General features: G+C 44.0%; 1 protein-coding gene across 1 annotated transcript in view; it reads left to right on the top strand.

The window, feature by feature from the left end:
- Positions 1 to 22,231, top strand: part of TSPAN7 (tetraspanin 7) — an 85,173-nt gene extending 62,942 nt beyond the window's left edge. The window contains exons 2-8 of the mRNA XM_068179758.1: positions 3,951 to 4,139; positions 6,664 to 6,738; positions 8,228 to 8,323; positions 10,123 to 10,278; positions 14,504 to 14,587; positions 20,685 to 20,757; positions 21,103 to 22,231. Of these exons, the coding sequence (XP_068035859.1) occupies positions 3,951 to 4,139; positions 6,664 to 6,738; positions 8,228 to 8,323; positions 10,123 to 10,278; positions 14,504 to 14,587; positions 20,685 to 20,753 (669 nt within the window). The 3' untranslated portion in view covers positions 20,754 to 20,757; positions 21,103 to 22,231. The remainder of the gene's footprint in view (positions 1 to 3,950; positions 4,140 to 6,663; positions 6,739 to 8,227; positions 8,324 to 10,122; positions 10,279 to 14,503; positions 14,588 to 20,684; positions 20,758 to 21,102) is intronic.
- Positions 22,232 to 24,257: the final 2,026 nt, after the last annotated feature.

Below are 24,257 nucleotides of genomic sequence, written 5' to 3'. Positions count from 1 at the left end.
GTTAGAGCTGACAGTCAGTTCTGCTGCATTTCTGCCTGCCTGTTGCATGGTAACTTTGCCACCACATCCAGAACTGGGAGCAGTACTGCAGGTAACACTGGAAACATCTGTATTGATGCTGAAGGAAGGTAAAAGGATTGGTATAGTTGGGGGGGTTGGTTTCACAGAATTTGTTTTGTTTTGTTTTGTTTAAGCCAGAACAATCCAACTCATCTAGATTAAAACATTCTGTGGGAACATCTTGATTTCAGTGGTGTTTTTGTTAGAAAATGTCCAGGTGGCCCACCTGCTTCATTTCCTGCCATCTCATCAGTCAAGGGCTTCTGGGATGTGTTTGCTGAGCCTGAGCTCAGAGGCACTGAAATGTGAGACCTGCTAGGGCTAAACAATGTGATTTTTACATGTGTGCAGCCTTTACAATCCTTGTCCTACTTGGATATCTCCTGTGGTTTTTTGTTTTTTGGTTTTTTTTTTTTCCTTTTAACCTTTAAAATTTTGACCTAAATGAAGGGCAGGACTAATAATGTTTTATGGAATGCTACATCTCTGGTTTCCTGGCTGAGGAAACCTGAGTGCAGGGGCTTCCACTGCAGTGAACTTTTGTAAGGAAGATACCATCTACCTTTGATGAAATCCAGGATGAAATAGCTTTCTAATAATGTTTCCAACTAGAGAAAGAACACAGAAAAGAAACAGAAGATGCAGGGAAAATCCATCAAAATGGTGTGGGGGGCAGGACAGGGTGAAAGCATGAAAAAGAGACTACCAAAAGAAGCTTAAGCCACTTGCAAGCCCATTTGTGGACACAAAACCTGTCCGAGTTTTTGGGGCTTTTTATGATCATAGGAACTGGTCCTAAGCATGGATAAATCAGGCCAGCCCTGGCTGCTGGCAGGAATTTCTCTGGTTGAGTGTGGATCTGAGCTTTGCCTGTGTTATCCAGGGTGGGCTGTTACTGCTTAAACCAAGGCTTGTATAAAGTCCAAGGAAAACTCTGGAGTTTTTTTTCTGAATCAGAAGCATTTGGTAAGTTTGTGACAGGCCTTGAAATTTGGGATTTTGGGTAGTTGTTCTCTTTTGCTTTCCCTTATAAACACCAAAGGGCAGGATCCCACATCTTTACATTTAGGTAGGATGTCTCTGGCAGTTCTAGCAGTTGCTTTTTGGAAGGAAATGGGGTTTTTTTGTTTGTTTGTTTGTGTTTTTTTTTGTTTTGTTTTGTTTTGTTTTGTTTTGTTTTGTTTTGTTTTGTTTTTTTTGGTGGGGGAGGGTGGTTCCTTTGCAAATGCTTGTTTTTCTGTACCACTCCAGATGTCTCATCTGGGGCACTGTGGGCTGTGCAGCTGCCGGTTCATTTCTTCTGTGTCTGCTGAGGATCTGGAGTGGGGTTATGACACTCCTTCCTCACAGGCTGTAGCTCTCATAGCATCTCCAGGACAAATCTTAAAATTCTTGCTGGGCCATATGAAGACCAGGTTTTGCTGTAGAAGTCCACTGGTGGAATTTTACTGCAGCTCTCGTGCTCCGTGTGTGCTGGCTCTTCCAGGTGTTTGTAAATAAAGTTCCTTTGGATGCTGAATGCTCAGAGGGTCTCAAAAGGTCAAAGGGCTGGTAATCACTCTCTTCTGACTGCCAGGATATCTGAAATACTTTGTACATCTCCTATATGATCATTGTCGGAATTGAAACTTTACACTGGAAGGGGAGTAGGGAAGACTGGGGTGAGACTGCATTTGAAAAGGTGCTCTGAGTTTCCTTTTAGACCTTTCAGGTGTAAAGGGACACACAACACCCTGCTTTTGCAACTATTGAGGCTGGTCACAGGTCACAGAATTAGGCTGGTAGAGAGGTTTTGGGTCAAAGGAAGGACATAAAGGGAAGATGTGTGTACTGATGGTGAGTGTCCAGAGCAGTGTCTGTTCCTGCTGCCTTGTTCTCAGGCCAGCACTGTCCTGGTCTTCTGTCTGCCCATGTCTCTCCTGCTTTTAAAAAAAATCTAAAAACCAAACCAGAAACCAGTACATTCATTGTTCCCTAGACTGTGTGATGGCACAGAGAGATAGTGATAAAAATTGTGTCTTGGAAATAAGGAAATGAGGCTTGCCTTGGGGTGGAGGTAGGCATTAATCATACCACTGCTTGTGCTCTGCTGAAAAAAGGTCATGAAAAGGTTTGTAGGGAAGTCTTATGGATTTTTTGTCTTCATAACCAAAAGTCCAGCCAGCACTGCTGCAACCTGAGGTGCATCTTCAGCATGTGTTTGTGGAAACATCCCATCCCCTCTGCACCGTGCCAAACTTGCTATTGGCTTAGACCTCCCAACAAACTCAGGGATTTCCTTAAATCCCTGTAAATCAGAGCTCTATTAAGAAGCAGAAGGGGAATAAACCACCAAGAGGCTTTCGTCCCTTTTTCCAAAGACTATGTATGCCATAAATTGAATAGCCCCCCCCGAGACCTGGGGAAACCAAACTCTTAAAAAGCATAGTAAAGGGTTAGTAATTGTTTCAAACAGCCAACTAAAAATGCTTTTTATTACGAGGCTGGAGCTCTCTTTCATATGTGAAGCTGCTTGTTCATTTTGGCAGTGAAGGCTGCTTTTATGCCTCCCTGGGGACGGTGGTAAAACTTTCAGCGGCTTAGGCACAGAAACCAGCCCTTTGTGGAACTGGAGGTGAGAAACCAGAAGCTGTTCTGCAGATTTCCCAGTCCCTGCAGCTTGCTTTCAGATTTTGCTGATTAATCCACTTCTGTTCAGGATGGGGAGAGGAGAAGACGGTGCTGTGCAGGGATGGGACAGGCTTGGCAAGGGCATTTGCTGTCTGTGGGTTGGTAGGCTCCTCGGTGATTATTTCTGACATTCAGCTGTTGGGTGCAATAGCAGGGAATCAGCACTTTTCACACAGTTGCACTGAAAGATGGACAAGAGCTGGATTTATTCTTACTGCCACTGTGAGCAGGAGAGCAGAAGTCTCTGCTAATCCTGTCCCAGGGTGGCAGCAGAAATGCCAACGCCTGCCAAGGCTGATGGAGGGGAGCAGGGGACACTCAGAGGCACACGTGGAGCTGGCCGTGTCTCTGAGCGCACTGCAGGAGCAGAGAGCTGTTCCTGCAGGTGGTACCCTGCATCCTCCCTTGGCAGTGATTAGTCTGAGATGTTTGTCCTTCAGTGGCAGCCTTAATGCAACAGATGCTGGAGTTTAATTTCATCTGTCTGTCCCTCTGGAGTTTGCAGAGGTTGTGAGGCTCCCTTCTGCCAGCAGCACGGCACCAGCACATCCCTGCAGGATCACTGTGTGCTTTGGAAGGCTTTGGATGCCCTCCCCGGTGGCTCCTGGTTGGAACCCTGGCTGCTGAGAATTTTAGGCTTTCTGTGCTGACAAGCACTGACCCCCAGGAGAACACTGCATTTGACCTGAGGCTGTGGAGAAGGCTTCCAAAATAGAATGATAAAACTGAGATTACAAGTGTGTAGTTTAAATAGAAGTGTATAATATCAAATAGTAGAAAACTTAAAGTTTTAGAATATAGTGACATATATTAAACAAAATAAATTTTTTAAAACAAAAGCTAGTCCTTCTTCTTCACAAGTTTAAGTAGTATTGTATAATTAAATAAAAAAATCCACATTACAAACCAAAAGTAGTTAGTTATTAAGTTAAAAGTAAAAACAGTGTAAATATCATTTCTTAACTAGACAGTTTATCCTTAAAAGACCTTTAAGGAAAAAATGCAACTCCACTTTTAGTATGTAAAAGTACTATAAACCTCACAATTTAGAAGACTATAATATAAATAAAAACTAATAAACATCTAAATCCAAACAAAAAATACCATCTCGGGCATTTAACCCCAATCATAACAAAACAAAACAAAACAAAAACAAAACAAAAACAAACAACAAAAAAAAACTCCAGAGCTCCTGACAGGTTTGTCCCCTTGCTTTGCAGATCACTGGTGTTATCCTCCTCGCAGTCGGCGTCTGGGGCAAGCTCACCCTCGGCACCTACATCTCCCTCATTGCTGAGAACTCCACCAATGCCCCCTACGTGCTCATCGGGACGGGCACCACCATCATCGTCTTCGGCCTCTTCGGCTGCTTTGCCACTTGTCGTGGCAGCCCATGGATGCTGAAGCTGGTGAGCACACCCAAGTGCCTTGGAGGGGAGGAGGGGTTTTGGATCAGTTGGGATTTCCCCCACTGTCACCGCAACGGGCCCACGGCCGGGTGGCAATTCGCATTGACTCCATGACTCCCGGAGGGCTGATCAATCTCGTTATTTTATATATTTCATTACTAAGAAACCCGTTGCTTTTATACACAGTTACGATACAGCTGGACCCAAGTGGTCCTTGAATCCAAACACCATCACCATTGGCCAATTAAGAAGCCACCCTTTGCTAAACAAATCTCCATAACACATCCACATGTTCACAACAGCAGGTGCAGCAGGTTAAGATAAGAATTGTCTCTCGTTCTTTTCTCTGATCTTCTCACAGCCTTTCCCTGGGAAAGTTGTCTGTTGCTCTCTGTGGCCAGAGAGCTGCTGCCACACCCCTGCCCCCTGACAGATGTTGGTGAAACTTCTTAGGCACATAAGCTAGATGTTATTAATTGTTATTTTCAACATGTGCACCTTTTGGGCAAAGGGGGAAAAAATCCCTTTGCCAAAACCAGTTTTTGATTGACCATGACTGAATTTTGCTACACATGGCACATAGGCCCAAGTGTTTGGAGCAGGGTGGTGCTGCTGAATTGCTCTGTGAGTCGTTCTATAATCATTCTGGTTTTCTGTGAGCCAGATAGATAAATATATTTACAGTCTTCAAGATGCCCAAAACATCATAAATGTGAAATTCTTTCAAGCTGTATTTTAAGGGGTCAGTTTAATACCCTGATGTGAAATTATGGAAAGAAGAGTTAGCACCTCATAAAAGCATGCCAGCCCTTTATTTTCTCCTAACATCCCTAGGTAGAACAATTCAACCCAAAAAGCAGAGCACTCTATGGTATGTTTGGTCTCACCTGAAAAGGAGCAGGGGCTTGAGGTGCACTGAGCAGAGGGGAAGCTGCTGTCCCTCAGTCCACTTTAACCTCTCTCCATATGAGTTTCTCTGTTCTGAGTTTTCCAGCCTACCGTAAAATTCAAAATAACTACAGGCTAAACAAAGGTACATGATAAACTGTGTTTCTAGGCATATTTAGGAGCAAAATCCTGCTTGTGCCATGATTTGAAGGGTGGAAATAGCACTTGTGAAGTACTGAACTAGTGAGAAAGGGCTTGACAGTACAATGCATCTCCTGCTACAGTATTTTGAGACCAGTTTTCTAAGGAGATGGGATGATTTTACTCCAGTTTTAACTGCATTTTAAAAAAGAAAGGACATGTTAAAGGGAGTTAATTTCCTCAAATGATGGCAGGGAGGAGAAGGGGAGAAGTAGCAGCTGCAATTCCATCAGCTGGTTGCCAGCTGGCAAGACCCTCACTGCTGTCTCTTGCTGGTGATGGGCTCTCAGGGCATGTGCAGAGGCTTGCTGGAGTCACTGCAGTCCAGATGGGAAAGGGATAAAGGTGAATGATGATATAAATCCATAGGAAATCAGGCTCTGCTAGCTGCTCCACAACTCATGTAACTTTCTTAGAGATATGCCACTAATGCTAGCACATGCTGTTGCAAGCACGTGGGTTGATTTTCATTGTATGTATAAGAAAGATTTCTAAACTTCTTTTCTCTCCTGAAAAGACACTGTTTTGACAGCTGCATTAATTGGACACATTTTTTTTTTCCTAGCTCTACCTTCACCATTGTACTCCTTTCCCCAATAACCTTTCATGAAAGCTAAGTTTCCCTTTCTCCACTAAATCCTGCTAGGACTGAATTTAATTTAAAATACTTCCTTTCTTAATTAACTGTTACTTAGCAGGTGGACTAAAAAGGTAATTTTTCCTCCAGAAGATTAAGCCCCAAGTTGCAATTTTACTACCCCACTTTGCATTTTTTCTTTACCTTCTTTATTCTTACTTAAATATATTTTTAGTACTTGGCGAGTGCCTACACTGAGAACACTGTTTTCAAGGTTTATTTAGCTCCTGATCCAAATGCTGCACCTAAAGCCAAATATGGACCTTGGCTCAGCAAAATATTTGGAGCATATGTCTAGTGTTACTGTGAGAATATTTCCAGTGAAGGCAATGTTTCAGTTCATTCATTGCAGAAACTTCAGGGACCAGGCAGCAAATCCCAATCTGGCAGTGAGGTAGATAAACACAAACCAAAACACCTGGGGTAGCCTATTGACATTAGCAGAGCACCGTGCAAACAGGAAGGGTCTGTTTGTATTCCTTAGTGCAAGATCAAAACCTGAGTGACTTGGATTCACCTCTGGCATGTGAGTGTGTTTTAATTTATATGAGAATGCTGAGAAATGTGGGAACAGAAATGTCAGAAAAGCCAGTAATTAAGCAATATATATCAGCTGTGAGTTGTATAAACACGTGTATTACATTCAGGTCATAACCTGTGTACCTCCTCCAAAAGACCTCTGGTTTCTTAACGTCTTTGAAGGGTGCCTAGAGGGGAGAGTTACATTTCATGTGATAATATCTGTGCTGAGACGAAAGCCTATCATGCTCTGACTTCTCTTGCCTCCTGCCTTTTCAGTATGCCATGTTCTTGTCCCTGGTGTTCCTGGCTGAGCTAGTGGCTGGCATTTCAGGGTTTGTCTTTCGCCACGAGGTAGGTGGAAATGTGCTGAGTTTGCAGCTGGCAGCGCCTCCCTGGGCAGGAGCTGCTGAGAAGTTCCCTGGAGCATGGAGAACGCGTGGGGCGCTGGGCTCGGCGGCTCCAGCACATCCCCAGGATGGGGCTGGGGTGCAACAATAGCTTGTACAGCTCTTAAAAACCAGTGCCATTCCAAATGAAGGGATTTAGCCAAAGCTCTTGCCCTCAGCTGCCTGGTGATTTACTCTGAAGCCATCAGGTTTTGTGTGTCCAGCATGTAAGATCATCTTTACTCTTTTACATTTGCTGAGGGCTGCAAAATAGATTAAATGCTTTTCTTAAACACAGCTTTTTTCAGCCAGGCAAATGCTGGTTTATGTAAGGCAGAGACAACTTCTGCATCACACCAGACTTGCTGTTTTGTAAATCTTCTTTTTCTTGGGTGGGGGGAGAGAGGGGGTGGAGAGGGAGTGGGATGGGATTTCATTTCTATCTTGAGTATAAGGAGAGATTAGAAGTAGAGTGAGGGAGGAAACTGGGACAGGAAGAAGCTTTAAAAAAGTGTGATGGTCTAGATTTGTAGTAACACTCCTGCTTTATCCACTGTAATCAGGTCTATTTCTGGCTGTAAGTCCATGGACCTACATGACTCTGGTGCTGAACCAGAGCAGCCCCAGAGACCCTCCTTGTCTCTTCTTTTTGTATGAGCTGATTTTCCAGTCTCCTTTTTTGACATGACATTTCCATTGCTATAGAGTTTTCTGCTGTTCACCCTTGCAAGCAGTGGATTGTTTTTAATGAGGTCCTGAGGTGCCTGTCCACCTGCTGAGGATTCCCATTTCATCCCACCTAACCCGCAGCAGCCCCAGTGTCAGACTGCTCCCTTTTGGGAGAGGCAGTCTCTTGTGAAGGCTGCAGCCATGTGGGTTGCTCACATCATCTGCTCCTAGCCCCTCTCCCACCCAAAGTGCCATTCCTGATGATGTGCCTGACATTTTCCAGCTGAGGGACCTCTTGTTCCTTACCCAAATCCCTTTGGTGCTGGGGATTTATGTCATGTCATGTCTTATTTTGGTGCCACTGGCTTGTGTCACCAGGGTGTTTGCACAAGCTTTGGCTCCCACCTGGCATCCATGAGCAGGAAGAAGCATGCAGTCTCCTTCAGACTTAGTGCTGGAACAAAGTGTTTGGGGGAAAAAAGCATAAAACAATTCCTTTTTGATAGGCTAAGTCATTTCACAGTATTTTTTTAAAACATATCAATATACTGGGGTAGTCTTGTTTCTGTGTCTGATATCCCACTGGAAAAATGGCATAAATTATTCCTGACAGTTAAGAGGGAGCTCTGCCAGCTCTAAAAACACCCTTAAAAACAACTGGGAAGGGCTAGTTTGGGTGTCTTGTTAGGAAATTTGCAATGCATTTGCTTCCTGCAAAAACTGCTTCAGATGTTGTGCTTCTTGTTGCTCACGTGGGCTGTTTTTTTTTCCCCTCACCCTCACAGATCAAGGATACTTTCCTTAGGACATACACTGAAGCAATCCAGAATTACAACAAGAACGATGAGCGGAGCCATGCAGTGGATAACGTACAGGAAAGTGTAAGTCTAAAACTGGGTACCAAAAATCAGTCAGTAGAGAAAGCACGGATTTAATCCCAGAATGTGAGGTTTTGATGGCTCAATCTGCAAGCCGTAATTTGCAAGCAAAATAGAGGCTGGCAAAACTGATCTAAAAGAAAAGTATTTCAGCTGAAATGCTTGCCCGGGATTCCTAAATTTTAGAGAAAAAGCTGTCTGATAAAGGCAAGGCCTGTCCCACTGGCTTGTTGTTGGTCCCAGATCTTGAATTAGGTTATTAGGTTTACAGGGCAGGTCTATTCCTAAAGAACACACCTTGTTCCTAAGGGAATTTGCCAATAAGATCATAAAATGTTTTAAATTTGAGCTGGATAAGACAGGGTTTTATAATCTTGTGTCCTGCATCACTGATAAACTGCAGCAATTCTCTTCCCAAGTACAGTGAGAGGCTGGCAAAGGAGACCTAGTGAGTTAAGGAGAAAACCGGGTATATTTTCCCCAGAGGAAAATGGAGGGGAAAACTGCTGAGGTTGGCAGTGAAAGCTGTGCTGGAGGGGTGGAGTAGGAGCTTGGTGGAGAAGAGCCTCTCTGACCCTCAGGGGTGGTAGCAGGGCAGTGGGGAATTGCCTTGCCTTCCAGCAGGGACAGGGCAGGAGCAAATGCCACAGCACAGCCAAACCAGGTGGGGATGCCATCCACAAGAGACCGAGTCCACCAACTACAACACAGAGTGATAAAATTCACATTTAAATTCCCACTGGAAGCTCTGCCATAGCAAGAAGCTATTCCTTCAGTTTGCAAAACATTCTATGAGCCTTTCCATATGATTGTAACTTGATGAATGGCTGAAATGTCAGTGTAATTGTATCAATGACTTCTAGACCTTTAGAAATTACAGCTGTTATGTTGGACCCTTCATCATGGTTGAAACTGTACTCTAACCTGGCTTCTCCTGGTTAGCAGATTACTGCAGTGCTCCAAACAGTATATTCTGCTGTCAAATTTCAAATTGTCTGTTTGCCTAATGCTAACCTGTATTTTAAATTTTTGATTCTTTGGAGTTGACCAAACAAAATATTTCTGAGTAGTTTTTCAGCTTTTCTGTTGTAGCAAAATGTTCATTTCATTCACAGTTCTCTCTTTATAGGAACTGCATTAATAAAGCCCTTTCCATGCAGAAAATTAATCACATACTCCATACTTTTGAGTGTCTGACTTCTAGCTTAGGATCTAAATCAGAACATCCTTCCCAATTTAGGGTTTTCTAGCTGACTTCGTAGATACACCCTGTGAACATATGGTCTCTTTCTATTCACAGCTCAGTGAATTGTCCTAGAAATTATTTTGGTGAGTTAGAGAGGCTTCACCTTTCTGATTTGTACTAGTTTGAACCTGTATGTGTTACAGGTTCATACATACCTGTATGTTACCTGTATGTGTAATTCTGCGTAATGCTATGAGGTCTTGAATCTGCAGGGTCATCTTTCATCAAATAAAAAAGTAAAGAAAACAAACAAAAAACCCCAACAGACTGTCAACTAAAAAACATGGGTTTATGGTTGGAACTTTGTCAAATGTTACAAATAATCGTTCTGCTCATAAAATACCTTCTTTTAGTCGGTCATCTGCTCCCATGTTCTGTGAGTTACATCCCTGGTACTTTTGTAATTAATGGGGCAGGAGTGGTATCTGCTTTTCAAAACTTGAGGTGCCCTGTCATTATTTTGATTATGAGCTTATGAAGTGGGCCGAGATGATTCTGTTCTAGCTTTAATTCTGTTTTGTTTGTGTGTTTTAAACCTGCCTCTTATCCCTCCTAGCTGAGCTGCTGTGGCATTCAGAGCTACACCAACTGGAGCACCAGCCCTTACTTCTTCAAGCACGGCATCCCTACAAGCTGTTGCATGAACTCCAGTGACTGCAACACTCAGGATCTGCGCAACATGACCGTGGCTGCCACTAAAGTAAACCAGAAGGTACCAGTAACCTTGTGCCAGAGGCAGTTGGGACAGCACCCAGCACCCCAGTGGAGTGTATGCCTGCTTGCAGTTGCATTTCATTTCAAATGGTTGGTTGATAATGTGCAAATAAGGCTGGAGAGATGGTAAGGATGGGCTTGGTCCTGCACTTGCTTCATATGCTTTGAGCTGGCCTTTCTGAAATCCAATGCCAGACACAGCAGTTCTGAGGAAACAGAGGTGATTGACAGTGAATGCTGTGGTTGGTGGGTACATCTATTGTGAGTTTAAACCTTTGAACATGACCAGCCAAAGTCATGACCCTTTCCCTGGGGTCACCTGAAGGAGAGGGTTGGGAAGACAGAAATAGGGTTGAGAAGGCGAGTGGGGACAACAGGAAGAAAATTGTAAATTAGAGAATAAAAATATAGAAAATGCTAAGAAAGGGAAGAATAAAGAGAAAATAATGCAGCATCTATGCATTAGACCTTGCGCTGAAGAAGTACTACTCAAGTTATTGCTTCAAGTGCTAGTGTTTCATCAATTCTTTTTCACTTGAGATTTGCAAGAGAGGGAAGAGTTTGTTGGTAAGAGGAATGATATTGTGGCTAAATCACCATTCTAAGTAGCAACACAGCTTAGTCAGACTTAAGGATTATTTTCTTTTCTGTTTTTATTTTCAGAGATCTATTTAAAAAATAAATAGAAGTCCTGAGGATAACAGGGGAAATATGGAAATGCCTCTGTCTCTTCTGTTTCTGTCTTTTTCACCTCAGTCACCTGTGACTCAGAAGGTTGGACTGGTGGCTGAGCACAGCCTGAAACATCTTTGAAAACCAGTCAAGTAGACAACATTTTCTGGCATGTATTGTAAAAGGGATACCAGAGGATTATTTTCCACTAAGCCTTTCTTTTTTTTTTCTTTTTTTTTTTTTTTGCAATGGTTTAATGAGAGCCACTTGTTGCAGATGTGTGGAATGTTGGTGGTGTCCATTGGTTGAGTAACTCACAGTCACCAGCTGCAGAGTAATCTTGCATGAGGCATGGAGGGTGAGCCACTCTGTTCAGTGAATTTGTACTAACTTGATGTTTTTGTAGAAGTGGAAGGAAGGTGAGAGGCAGGGCAGGGTGGATGCAGGGCATGTGCAGTACAGCCGGCACCCGCAGCAGGCATGGTGCCTCCGGGGCAGCCCACCCTGAGCCTCTGCTTCTGCTCCTCTTCCCAGCAGGAGAGCTTTCTGCTGTGACTGGTGTTCCACCAGCAGGGCCCAGCTTTGCAGTTCAGGACAGCCATGCACTCCGAACCTTTCCTGCAAAACCATTTAGGTACCATTTGCACTCCCAGCACTGATCTGTGGTTTCCCCCAAGTGCCAGGCTTGCTCTGCCTGCACAGGGAATTCCCTGTCCACTTTTGAGTTCCTCGTGGCACAGGATGCCTGCTGAATTGTAGGAAGTGATTGAGAGATCAGTGAGTGCTTGTCCAGGGCTAGTAACACATTTCCAGCCATTCTTGCTCCTTGCTCTCCTGTCAAATGCACAAGTCACCTGACAGAAAAGGACTGCTGATTCCTCAGAAATAGTTGAAGTAATTACTTGATTTAATTACCTAGAGGAAATTTGGATGTTTGGAAGTTCATGTGTTTTTGTCTCATTTTCTGACATAGCCATTAAAAATCAAAAGTTGCAGATTTCTGTTCAGCAGTTGTGAGACCTTGCAGTTGTCCCAGACATTTGAGCAAAGTGGGATGCTTCTGAAATGTGCGTGGGAGTAAAAAGCAAGAAGGAGAAAATGTTGTTTGGCCCTATCCTTTCACTTCAGATAGGTACCAAACATCATTGCCTCTGACCCAAGCCCCTTGCTCGTCTTGGAAACATGAGGCCCTTTGCTCTCTGAGTGTTGGAGAAAAAGGAAAATAAGTATTGCCTGTGTTGTGGAAGACCCTTCTCACCATGCCTATGGACAAGTATATTTGGATTACATCTCTTGGTGGATCTTGCAAAACTATCAGTAAGAAGAGTTCTCTATGAGCTAATCAAATTACTAGCAGTTTCTGAGAACTGATAACGAATTTACCAAAGAGGATTAAACTAATATAATTACAGAACTAAAAGACAGCAGTCCTGGATTTTCATTGCCAAATCTGACCCTAACTTGCTTAGTGACCTTGGGTTAATTATTTAGGCTCTCTGTTTCTTCATCTCAGACAGCACTAAGACCTAACTCTAAGAGCTGTCATTAAGGTTTGGCTAATTAATGTTCATCTAGTGTTTTTAATCACAGTTCTTTACCAAGAAACCTCAAGAACTATTTCTCTCTAAAATCTTAAGAAAGGAGCAGATGCACAGAGTCAAGACAGATCAGATCCTTTGTAAACTGTCCCTTCTGTGCTCTGGACCAGCGCCCAGAGGTGCTCACACAGTGCTTCACACACTTGTGTCCTGTAATGCAGCTTGTGGGTGCTGCTTGCACTCAGCCCATGCACAGTAAGGACTGAGCAACTGAGCCATATGTAAACAATGTACTTCAGAAAACAGATCATTGTGGCTTGGGAAAACAGAGCCTTCAAGTGAGGAGGGTGATCAAAACTCTGCCATTGCATGTTTTGTTGGCAAGATCTTCTGTCTCCCTCAAATTACCACTGTGCTTCCGTGTTGCATCTCTTGAAGGCTCTTCAACAGAATTGGTTTCAGAAGAGCTGGGAGAGCATTAAACCATGTCAGACAGAATGAAAATACTGCTTGAGAAATCTAATCTCATTGCACAACATGTAAGACACGCAAACTATAGCTGATTGATGGGTTAAATAAGCAAGCTTGAATCAGAGTTACTGTACACTGTGGTAAAACATAGTTGATATGTGCACGTAAACATTTCAGAAATTAATCAGGACCAGCTGTGCTGGTCCTCAGCTACTATTAGGTTCAGCACTTCATTACTCTTGGGATTAAATGTCTTGTGACATTATAAAAGAAGTTAAAGAAATGGTACCATTTATTTAATGAATGACCTGTCTGAAATAAATAACATTGTTTGTCCTTCTCACTGTCGTTTTTTACAAGAACCTGATGCTCTGAGGCCATCAAGAGTTCCTGCAGTGCTTGCAGAATGAGGGTTGTGTGGATGTAGGTGAAATGTGGAGACACTTCTCTCTTATGGGACAGGAGTCCAAGCTGGGAAAGGCAACTCACTGTTATTACTGGGTTTTCCAATTTCTGATAAAGTGGATAAAGATATAATGTATAAAACTCCTCAGGACTGGCCTTGAGCCAGTGTTGGTCATTTGAGCAAGGTGGCAAAAGGGGCTGAGCAGTGATTTTGGATTGTAGGGACAGATAATGGGGGTTAATAATGAAAGAAAAGGGGGCTAATGAAAGAATGGGGGTTAATAATGACAGAGTTAATAATGAAAGGAAATGTGTATTGGTTTTGGTGCCATCTTTCTTTTTTTCTTCACATATCAAGTCACATGTTTAGATTAAGTTAGGCACCACAAACTAGGAGATAACTTCAAATGCTTTTTTGAGGGGTCAAATAGGTGAGGGAAGAAACTTGGCAAACATTATTATACTGAGGGGGAACATCTCAAAAAAGTCTATCCAAGAGAAGGGCAGATATTGTACATGAATCCTCTGGCCCCAGCCTGAGCTGTGAATTGACAAAGAAAGTCAGCAGAGAGAAAATTAGGTTTGGGGAGCAGGACAGGGAATTTTATGTCCAAGGGCAAACGAACCAAGAAAATTAATACAAAACCCTTGATAACATTGTTACATGGTTTAAAGTTACATGCTGTTCAGTGCCTTGCCTGGTGTCCTTTGATGGGTAAAGGCAAGCAGAATGCCTCAAGGGACACTTTATTAAATACCTAGAGTATTAGGAAATCAGCATCATTTATTCATTTTTGACATCTGTATTGTATTATAACATTGGTGTATTGTTACTGGTTTGGTTTCAGGTCAGCTATATTGTTTTTTAACTGACTTTCTTTAAAAAGACCCATAAAAATGAGTGCAACATCACATTTCGATTTTAGAAGTATTGAAATGCATTCGTTTCTAAAAGTAATTGGTTTTGCCAGAACTCCACATCATTCACTCAGAATTGCTATTTTAAAAAAAGGTGACACTGTTGGAAATTACAGCAGAAATATTGTCTAGCCAGAGTTCATTCTAAATGAGAAATTTGTATGTATGCATTCATGGCAGGGAAGGTCAGTACAAAGAATGATGATGTTTGTTTTCCAGGGCTGTTATGACTTGGTGACCAGTTTTATGGAGACAAATATGGGAATCATAGCCGGAGTGGCTTTTGGGATTGCATTCTCACAGGTAAGTGCATAAACACTCCCCTTCCCCCATTTTCTTTGCCCCTCTTTTTCTTTACCTGGACTTCAAGGAAGGAAGGATTATGGAAAGGGACTGAACTCAGCATGCTCATTAGTCCTGAGGTCATCTGTTCATTGATTTTCTTTTTTTCAACTTAAATGAAGTTTCTCCTTGGGAATATCAGTTACGGTTGAGCTAATGACTAGCTCAAGGAAAACAACTTGTCCCTGCACTGGGTCAAATAGAGGTTAACCCAATAAAACATTGGCTTAAATGGAGCATAAAGGCTAAGAAGACAAATAGCTTATCCATTGTTTGGGTAGGCTTCTATCTTCTAAGCACTCTTATTTGTTCTTAAAGGACTCAAGAACTCTAATGAGTGCACCCTCAGGCCTCCCCATCCTGGACCTGGAGCCTGGAGAGGGCACTTTGTGACCAATTTTATTTATCTTCCCTTTAACACTGAGCAGTGAGAAATGTTCAGTCTACCAAAATCAGAGTGTTAAACCAACTCCTGTCTGCACCAAAAGGAGTGTGGCACGAGAGCGACAAGAGGAGAGCTAAGCAGGGGCTTTCTGCTCCATGATATCCAAACTGCATTTGTGTAGACAGGAACTGGAGAAAGTATGGGTCTGGTCAGATTGTTCTGATGAAGAAGGGGCAGGAAAACACCTGCATCTTTCAACAAGATGCTCCTCTATACCAGTCACTTCATGTGTCACAGCAAGGACTCTACTGGTATCATGCAAAAATGAGAGAGAGGGAAATATGCACAATTCAAAACTGTCCCCAAGCCATGTGGAAAATGGCCCCCACATCCTCTCCATCAGCATACACACAGCCTGAGGGAGCCCTAAAATTGTCTGGGCTCAGACTGGCTGAGTGCCCTGCCTTGGGCATATCTGGAAGCCTGTTGCCCTGTAGCCAAGGTGTTGGGTGTGAGCAGCCCCTGGTTTGGTGTGGGTGGAAATGTTGGTTCATCACAACAGCAGCTGCCCAGAGCATGTGTCTGCATGTCAGGGGTCCAGAAAAGTTGAACAATCTGGAGCTGTTTGTGCATGGGCAAGGGGAGGTCAGGTTTTTTTTAATAGGCTATTCTAATTCTTGTTGAATGGTGACAGCATTGATACTCTTCTCCAGCCTTGATTATGGCTTGATTGCTGCTATAGAACTCCAGGCTTGGGTTTCAGTTTGGGTTCTAGATAGCCAGAAGGCTGTAAAGAATGCCTCCTGTAAAGCTATCCAAAAGAAAAATGAGACGAGTGGAATTGTAAAATATGCTGCTGGGGGGAAAAGTCAGGACCAATACTGCCTGAAAGCATTTAATGGGTGTTTCATGGCAGGCTGCAGGCAGCATGGGCTGCAAGGCCCTTTGTCCCTGTGACTGAGGGGAAAAATGAGGTGTGTTTTGGTGTGGTGTTGGCATCTCGAGCTGCTGGTGTCACCAGGAGCCCTGCTGCCAGCTGGGGATGTCACTCCCCAGTGCAGGCACTGGGCTCTGGCACTGTGAGGACACACTCAGCTGCTTGGGGTGTTAGCAGACTTCTGAAAAAGAGAGGAGAGAGGCTGCAGAGGGGGAAAACACAGCTCTCCCAGGCTGTGAAGAATAGAAGGTGGCCCGTTGTAATTTACTGAGTAATCTGTTTTGCTGGGCCCAATTAGGGACGGTGTTTACAAATTGATTTCAGGTTAATGTGGCTGGCAGGAATGCCAGGCAGGGCTCCAGCTGTAGGCGAGGTTTTGCTGTTCCTATTGAGAATAGGTTTAATCTAAATAAAAGACAAATTAAATCATGTTGCTCTTCTACGGTAAAGCATGCTCAAGGGCCTTTCCTTCACGTGATTTGTTAGGTGTTGACTAGCATGGGGAATGTGCTGATGCCCAGAAATGGGGAAAGCTGATGTAATGGCACTGCAAATTTTACAGGCCTGGCACAGACCTCCCCATCAGAGTCAAGAGTTCTTATAAAAAACACTGTGTTGCTGACCTTGTGTGATCTGCTCCTCAGGTTTGAAATAATAACAATAAAATAAAATTTGATGGTTTTTGGACTTGGATACCAATGTTCACTTCCAGCTGGAATAATTTCCATTTAGCAGGTGCTCTTCAGAGCAGAAAAATTATTGCTGTGTTGTGCCCAACAGAGAATAAAATTATGCAAACTGCATAGGTGATGGAGAGCTGTGCCTAGATAAAACTACTGTGCAGGCATTGGTTTAAGGAATGCAAGAGACACTGTCTGCAGGGGTGTACAGATTGAGTAGGGGAGACTCAGTGCAACGTTCAGGCCACATTATTCCCTTTGTGCTGAGGGACTGAAAATCAGGTGCTCTCCACATGCTCCAAACCAGTTGTTGGGCACATACAGACCCCATCAGTCTAAGATAAGCTCCCATGCAGCCATGGACCCTCTCTACTGTGCAGCCTCCACCCGCCCTCTTTGCTGTCAGCATCGGCGTGGGCAGCTCTGCCTGAAGGTGGATGCAGTTCTGGGGCAGACATCATCCACCCTGTCTGCTGCAGCTCCTCCCTGAGCACAGGGAGGCTGGGGCTTGCTCAGGGCTTAGGGAGTGGGATCCACATCAGCATCCAATATGTGACCTGAAATCAGGTCTAAGACTGGGCTGTTTCTAAAGGTGAATCACAGTGGGTTCAGTGTGGAGGTAGGGCCTGTGACAGAGGCACAACATGGCACAGGAGGCTGACTCAAGTAAGTGACATGTGACACAGAAAATGATCTCTTTTAAAATAGAGCCAGAGAACCTGCATGTTTGGAGATTTGCATTTTGAGAATATGACAAGGTATTGAGCTAAAAAATTGTTCCTGATGGATTAAATCCCCCTCCCCCTCCCAGTTTTGGCTTACCTGATGTGCTGATGAATTCCAAGTTAGTTCAACACATTTCTATTTATAGAAATTCTTCCAAAGAATGAAAAATGGTGACAATACCAAGACCCAAAATAAAATGGAAATTCAAATTGCAATTCAGTTTCTTCAGTATAATAAGGTATAATAAATATGTCATGCAGAACAGCTTCCAGTAAGTGGTAACTCCTACAGAATAAGTGTGTTTAAAAGCCAGTTATTATGTGTACGGGGGGGATAAGACTGCTACAAAATATGCTTTGGATGGTTTTCAATGGCCAGAACTAAGGTGTGCCTGAGATTGCTCCTAGAAATCATGAGAAATTCTCTGCATTCTGCTTGCTGGAATGACCTGTGGCCAACAGCATGGTAGTACAGGAGACACACCTGAGGAGTGTGGGTTTCCCAGTTGTCTAAACCAAAGAATTTGTCAGCATTTTCAAGTTTCCTGTGGCAAGACCATGGTATAAAAAACTCTCTGCTTTCTATATAATAGCTCAGAAGACCAAGATAATCTCAGGGAAAAAAAAGGGAAGAAAAGAAAAAAGTAAGAGAGAAGACAAATGCAGAACCAAGTCTGACAACTTAGCACTCAAAAATCAGGAGACTAAAATCAAATAAATGAATAAGTGGGTAAAAGTTGAGATGGGGCATTTGAGAGGCAATGGGAGTGCAGGGAAATGAATGCAGCTCCCAGCAGCAGTTTCTTTGTGGGAATCCTTTAACGCCAATTCTTCTGTTTTTTCAAAGGAGCTGCAGGGACCTGGTGCACAATAGGATAAGGAGCTTCCTCCTGCCTGAAGAGCAGAGGAGGCAAGTGATGGAACAAATGCAGAGAGCAAGGCAGGGTGGAGAGTGCTGATTTGTGCTGCAGTCTAAGAGCCTCTAGCCCGACTTAAATGCAGAGGACTCTAGTTCTGCCTGTAATGAAAGAGCACCATGAAAAAGATTCAGCAGCTCAGTACAATATTGCCTCTTCTTGGCTACAGGAGGAGTAGTGTTCTTGTGGTTAAATGTGGGAGTCAACACATAGAAAAGCACATGTTTTTATATGCATTTAAAATATTTCTAGAATATTTGTTATAGCTCTGAGTGCTGGTATTACTTAGAAATGCTGAATAAAAAGTGTGTGCAATGGCTTATTTTTGAAATACAAAGTTAAACATTATGTCACTATAACCACGTAAATGCCTAAGCCAGCCTAAGGTCGGAGCCAAGAATCATTAAGTGGGCCAAAGATCATGGAGATAGATTCATGAGAAACCTGCCTTTTGTCTTAGGAGTGAGCTGAGTAAAACAAAACACCATTACATGCCTGTAGATGCTACAAAGTTTAGACACACTGATTATTAGAGTTACAGCCTGCAGAGAAGAGGAGAATCCCTAATTAGAAGTATCTGGGGAAGTCTGCTCCAGCTGAAGGGGGAAAGAAAAGCCTGTGGTTGAGAAGAACAGGAGCTGTAATCTGGGGGCTCATGATGGGGAAAAATAAACAAACAACTTCAATGTACATACATTCTTGCCCATTGTAGAGAGGAATTGATTCGGGTCTGGGCCAGAATTTGCTCAGGGAAAATAATTCGGATTAAATACACTGCAAAGTTTATCTTACTTAAAAATGCAGTAAGTCAGAAAAGTAACTTCTGAGTCCAGACAAGGAAGGTGAAGAAAGACTGAAAGTCACCACAAACACAGAAAAGCGACAGTGAAAGAGGTGGGACAGGGCCACCCAGAGGCACTCACTCTGTTCAGCCTGTTAGAGCATGGAGAAATACATGGCACTGTCCAAAACAGAAATCTCATTCTCCAAAATTCAGCTGAGCTCAAGAAACAGTGTGGGAGTCAGCTGCAGGAGTGTCATGTAACCTATAGAATGTGAATGTTTTCAGCAACACCTTCAGCAACTGATTAAATAATCCTCCCAGTGATGAGTAGAAAAGGCAACAAAATGGTTAAAATGTCTTCTTGGTATCAAGTGAGATTTTCAGAGTTGAGGGGGGTTTTCACCATGCACATACCGTTTTGACAACTAAAAACATAGCCCCTGGACCCTGGTAGCTTTGGTTTTTGTTGGAGGTTGGTCAGGAGATGGTACCAGTGCCACATATCTAGTTCTAACCAAGAGAGTGTCATCCTTGGTGCCAAAATCAGGGGGTGCATGTGGGGAACAGGGGGGCTCAACCTGCTTTTCAATGTGACTCAGTGCCCTTTTGAAATTCCCAGAAGAGCTCTGGTGGACACTGAAACAGGAAATTGAACAAATTTCTGGCAAAGAAGCATGGTCTGTCAAGGACTGTGACATCTTAAGAGACAGGAAACAGTTTATCCAGATTTGAGCTACCTTGGCTTGGCCTTGCTCTGGGCTGGTGCCAGCCCAAATCAAGCAATTGCCTGGTACAGATGTGTGTTTTGATGATGATTGTGTTAACAGTGAGCACTGCCTGGTCTAGGGGAAGGGACACACAGCACACAGTCCTGGGGAGTGAAAGGGGAGGATCCAGTCTGGATGAGCAGCCAGTCAGTCATACCTGGGCATGCTCTGGATATGCTCAGGAGTTAATTAATTGACCAATCCCAATGAGCAAAGAGGTTGAATTATTTACAGCATATTAACACTGTTGGCACATGAAGGAAGCACTAAGAAACTGCAGTAGACAAAACATTGAAAAGACTGAGTGCTTATTGATGAGTGGAAGCCTGGGATCTGTTTTCAATAATCTGAGTGACAGCCAAGGGAATAGTGAATGACTTTTTAAAAAGTTATTTCCAGATTTACAGCACTCATTTCTACCCTGCTGTAAAGGAAGCATAACCACTCTGGGACATCAGGAAGCTTTTCCCAGGCACAGTGATAAAGAAGTTAAAGGCACCAGCTCTCGGGGCTGATGGGTGGTGGTGAGGCATCCAGGTGGAGCAAGTGAAACACAGCCTGTAACAAGCTGATATGCCCAGCAGTTTATTCATCCACATCTGGTTTGGCCAGACATTGGCAACAAGATGGAAAAATACCAAAAAGGCATGCTGTCTGTCAAATAAATGACAAAAATTAAGAGGAAGATCTGACAAAAAAAGATGACAGATTTTAATGCTGTTTTTCTAATTAGAACAGTCCTTAAAATAGGGCATAAATACGTTGTGCATAATAACTCCAGAACATGAACTACATGCTTACCAATGCTCTGCATTGATGCATTTAACCTGAATTCTGTTCTGTCTCTGTCTTGTCTGGAACAGTTGATCGGGATGCTGCTGGCATGCTGTCTGTCCCGGTTTATTACTGCTAACCAGTACGAGATGGTGTAACAAGGTGAGCTTTTCCCATTTTCCAGGTGGTAGAACTATAAAAGACTTGCTGTGTTGTTGTGCCTGTGCTGCTTCTGCTGAAGACGGCGAGCAAGTTTTCCATTCTGAGCGTGTTCATTGAGAATTAAACCTTCCCATGGGCTTCTTTGCTTTGGGATTTTCATCCCAATTTTTTGTGTGGTGGGGAATTAAAAAAAGGGGTGGGGAAATGCAGCGTTGAATTTCATCATTTAAATTTTCTTGGAAAGGGAGAGCAAAACACCTGCTGTGAATACTGATACCAACCAAAGCAACCCACTTGTTGGTTTGTTGTTTTGTTTTTTGTTTTTCCATCCTCCCTGCTCTCCAGTCTTTCGAGAAGTGTGAAGTCCAGAGCCTGTGTGAAGACCAGGAGCTGCAGAATTGGAGAAAGACTGCCATGAATGTTATAGCACACACTGTCTCTCGCACGCACGCACGCACACCCCCACGAGCAAGCCCGTGCGCGCGCACACTCGCACCCCACCTCCCGAACTGTCCCATGCGTAGTGTCCCATTCTGTGAAGTTCCACGGTGCCACCCAGAGTGGCCGGGTCCCCTCGGCCTCCAGAGCCAGCCCCCACCCCGGCGGCTCGGCCCAGGACGGCACCGTCTGTATGTTCTTGGTCACACAGTAGTTGCATCGTAAGTTAACAAAGGTAACTCATTAACAGCGTTGATCGGGCTGTGCATGTAGTGACTGGAGGGCATAATTAGCCTTTCACCATGGTTAATAAGTGTTGCACACATTCATATAAACCGGTATATGAAATATATATTCTTTTGGTTTTATCTTAATTTCTTGTTTTGTTTATTGCTTTACTAAGGTTTCCATCCTTTCCCCCTTCCCCTGCGCCTGTCCCCCTCTCCCCAAAAACAAAGGAATCAGTAACATAACATAAAGATACTTGAAAATGATGTTAAAATGTTGTGCTTGAAGGGAACTGTTATTCCTGATGTTCTTCTACATCTTTGATTCTTACTCAGTGTTGTATGCCTAGTGCGTATCCCGGTAGGCTTTGTCTTGTGCATTTTGCCTCGGAACCTGATCCTGTGTAATACTGTTATTAAGCTGTGTTGTTGCTTACTGTGAAGGCAGAAATTTTTGCTCCCTTTATTTTTATTACGTAGCTATGAACTAATTGAACTGTGCTGTACTGCGGCCTTCATACTTTTTTCCTGTTCTTTCTTTTTTTTCTTTCTTTTTGCATTGAGGTTGCAGCCACCAAATACATTGTTGAATCAAATCAAAATAAAAACACACACACACACACACAAAAAAAAAATCACAAAAAAAATAACAGGCATATGAAATATTTTTGGGGGAAAGCAAAAGTTTAAAACCTTTTTAAAAAAAAATAGGACTTTTTTAATAATGCCTCTGTCTAGCATGCCAACGAGAATGCATTGATATTGTGAGTATTTGTGATATACGTATTAATAAATGGAACCATTACAGATTTCTAGCTGCTTCCTTCTCATTCTTTAGTTACAAGAAAACTCTTTTTTTGGGAGGAGGGAAAGTGCACATAAAACACCCGGGCACAGCTTGGCGTGACATGTCTTTATGTGTTTTTTAACAACTAATTTGCTTGTAAAAGAGAAATGTGAACACGTTGGGACAAGAAAAAAAAAAGGGAGAAAGAGCTGGAATTGTTTCAAAACTCCTTCTACAGCTGGTTTCACCACGTGACAAATACCCTCTGCTTTGCAAATTTTCTTTTTGTAATTGTTAAAAATGGGCAGTGTTTAATTATCCCATCCTTAGTGCTGTGAGTGATTTTGGCATCAAGCATTTCTCTCTTGATTTTGGTGAGAGAGAGCTTTGGTGTTGAGGGGTAGGCTCGTGGAAAGGCAGGCAGTTATCTCTTTCTCACTTGAATAAGTGAAACGTCACAGATGTGACAGAAAACCCATGGAAGTTTAAACCTGGGAACTGTGGGCCAAGCCTTAGGCTTGGCAGTGTGGACAGAGAGACTTGAGAAGTCCTGGAGCCTTCTGGCTGTGGGAGCTGTGCAGCTGCTGGAGTGCCAGTCCTTCCTCTCTGTGTCTGTCTGTCCATCCATCAGTGCCACTGTGACCCCCTGCCTGGGGGAGCTGCCCTGCCTGGTGCCTCCAGCATCAGATCCTGGTGAACCTTGGGGTGGTGCTGGCATGGGCAGTGCACTCCCACCCACAGCTCTAGAAGGGTTCACAGCCACACGGGCAGAAACCTGCCAGCATGTCTTAAAAACCCCAGCAGCATCCTCTTTAGCTTTATTCAGAGAGCCCTTCCAGAGCAGGAAAGAGGAAAAGAGCTTTGCAAATAGAGGAGGAATCTGGCCTCCAAATTTAGATCTGCCCTCAATAAAACATCTGCCACGAGGGAGCGAGACATCCTGAAAGGTGGAGATGCCAATACAGGTCCTGCATCTGTGCTGGGCAGCCAAGCAGGACGGTGCTGGGGACAAAGCCACTCGGCAGGTCACATTTGCAGTCTCTTCTGAGGGCTTAAGAACAGGCACGGCCGCTCGCTGGTTGCTGGGGCTACGCTGTGCTGGAGCGATGCCCTTCTCCTGTAGGCACAGGATGTTCACAGAGCGACGTTTTTCCATACCAGAAAGAACTGGCCCACCAGCTGCCCCAGTTTCCCTCCTCTATTCACTGCCGGGCAGGTCTCCCCTTGCCCCGCGGAGGGGAGGGAGGTGGCTGAGGCTGCCACCGCCTCCTTCAGGAGTCACCAGTGACCTTCCGGAGTACAAAAGCACCAGCCTCTCCTTGGTTTTCTTTCCTTTTTTTTTTTTTTTTTTTTTTCCTTTTCATTTTCCGGAAAGAAAGAGCTGTTTGTGCCAAGAGCTGTTCCTTTTGAAGATGCTGATGTTGGGTGACAGGTCAGCAGGCCCCCAAACGTGCCTGTCCCCATTCAGGAAAGCTGAGCTGTGCTCAGCTTGAAGGCGTAAGAGCTGAATTAAATCCATTCAGCAAAGCCCTTCAGTGCGTGCTCGATTGTTTCCCTCAGCGCAGCACCACTCCTGCTTTTATGGGGTCGGTGTGTTAATTGGGCTCTTGGCAGCTTCCCTGAAGAGGATCCGGCTGCTGGAGGAGCTGCCAGGGGCTTCCCTGGCGAAATCCCCGTGGATCGGGTGGGACCACACAGGCGGCGCTGGCTGGCACCGCGGCATCCCTTCCCTTCCCTTCCCTTCCCTTCCCTTCCCTTCCCTTCCCTTCCCTTCCCTTCCCTTCCCTTCCCTTCCCTTCCCTTCCCTTCCCTTCCCTTCCCTTCCCTTCCCTTCCCTTCCCTTCCCTTCCCTTCCCTTCCCTTCCCTTCCCTTCCCTTCCCTTCCCTTCCCTTCCCTTCCCTTCCCTTCCCTTCCCTTCCCTTCCCTTCCCTTCCCTTCCCTTCCCTTCCCTTCCCTTCCCTTCCCTTCCCTTCCCTTCTTCCCTTTTTCCTTCCCTTCCCTTTTCCCTTCCCTTCCCTTCCCTTCCCTTCCCCTCTCTGGCAGGGAG

The sequence above is a fragment of the Anomalospiza imberbis genome, chromosome 2, assembly GCF_031753505.1.
Source record: "Anomalospiza imberbis isolate Cuckoo-Finch-1a 21T00152 chromosome 2, ASM3175350v1, whole genome shotgun sequence".
NCBI lineage: Eukaryota > Metazoa > Chordata > Aves > Passeriformes > Viduidae > Anomalospiza > Anomalospiza imberbis.
This window is presented reverse-complemented; position numbering and strand designations above follow the sequence as displayed.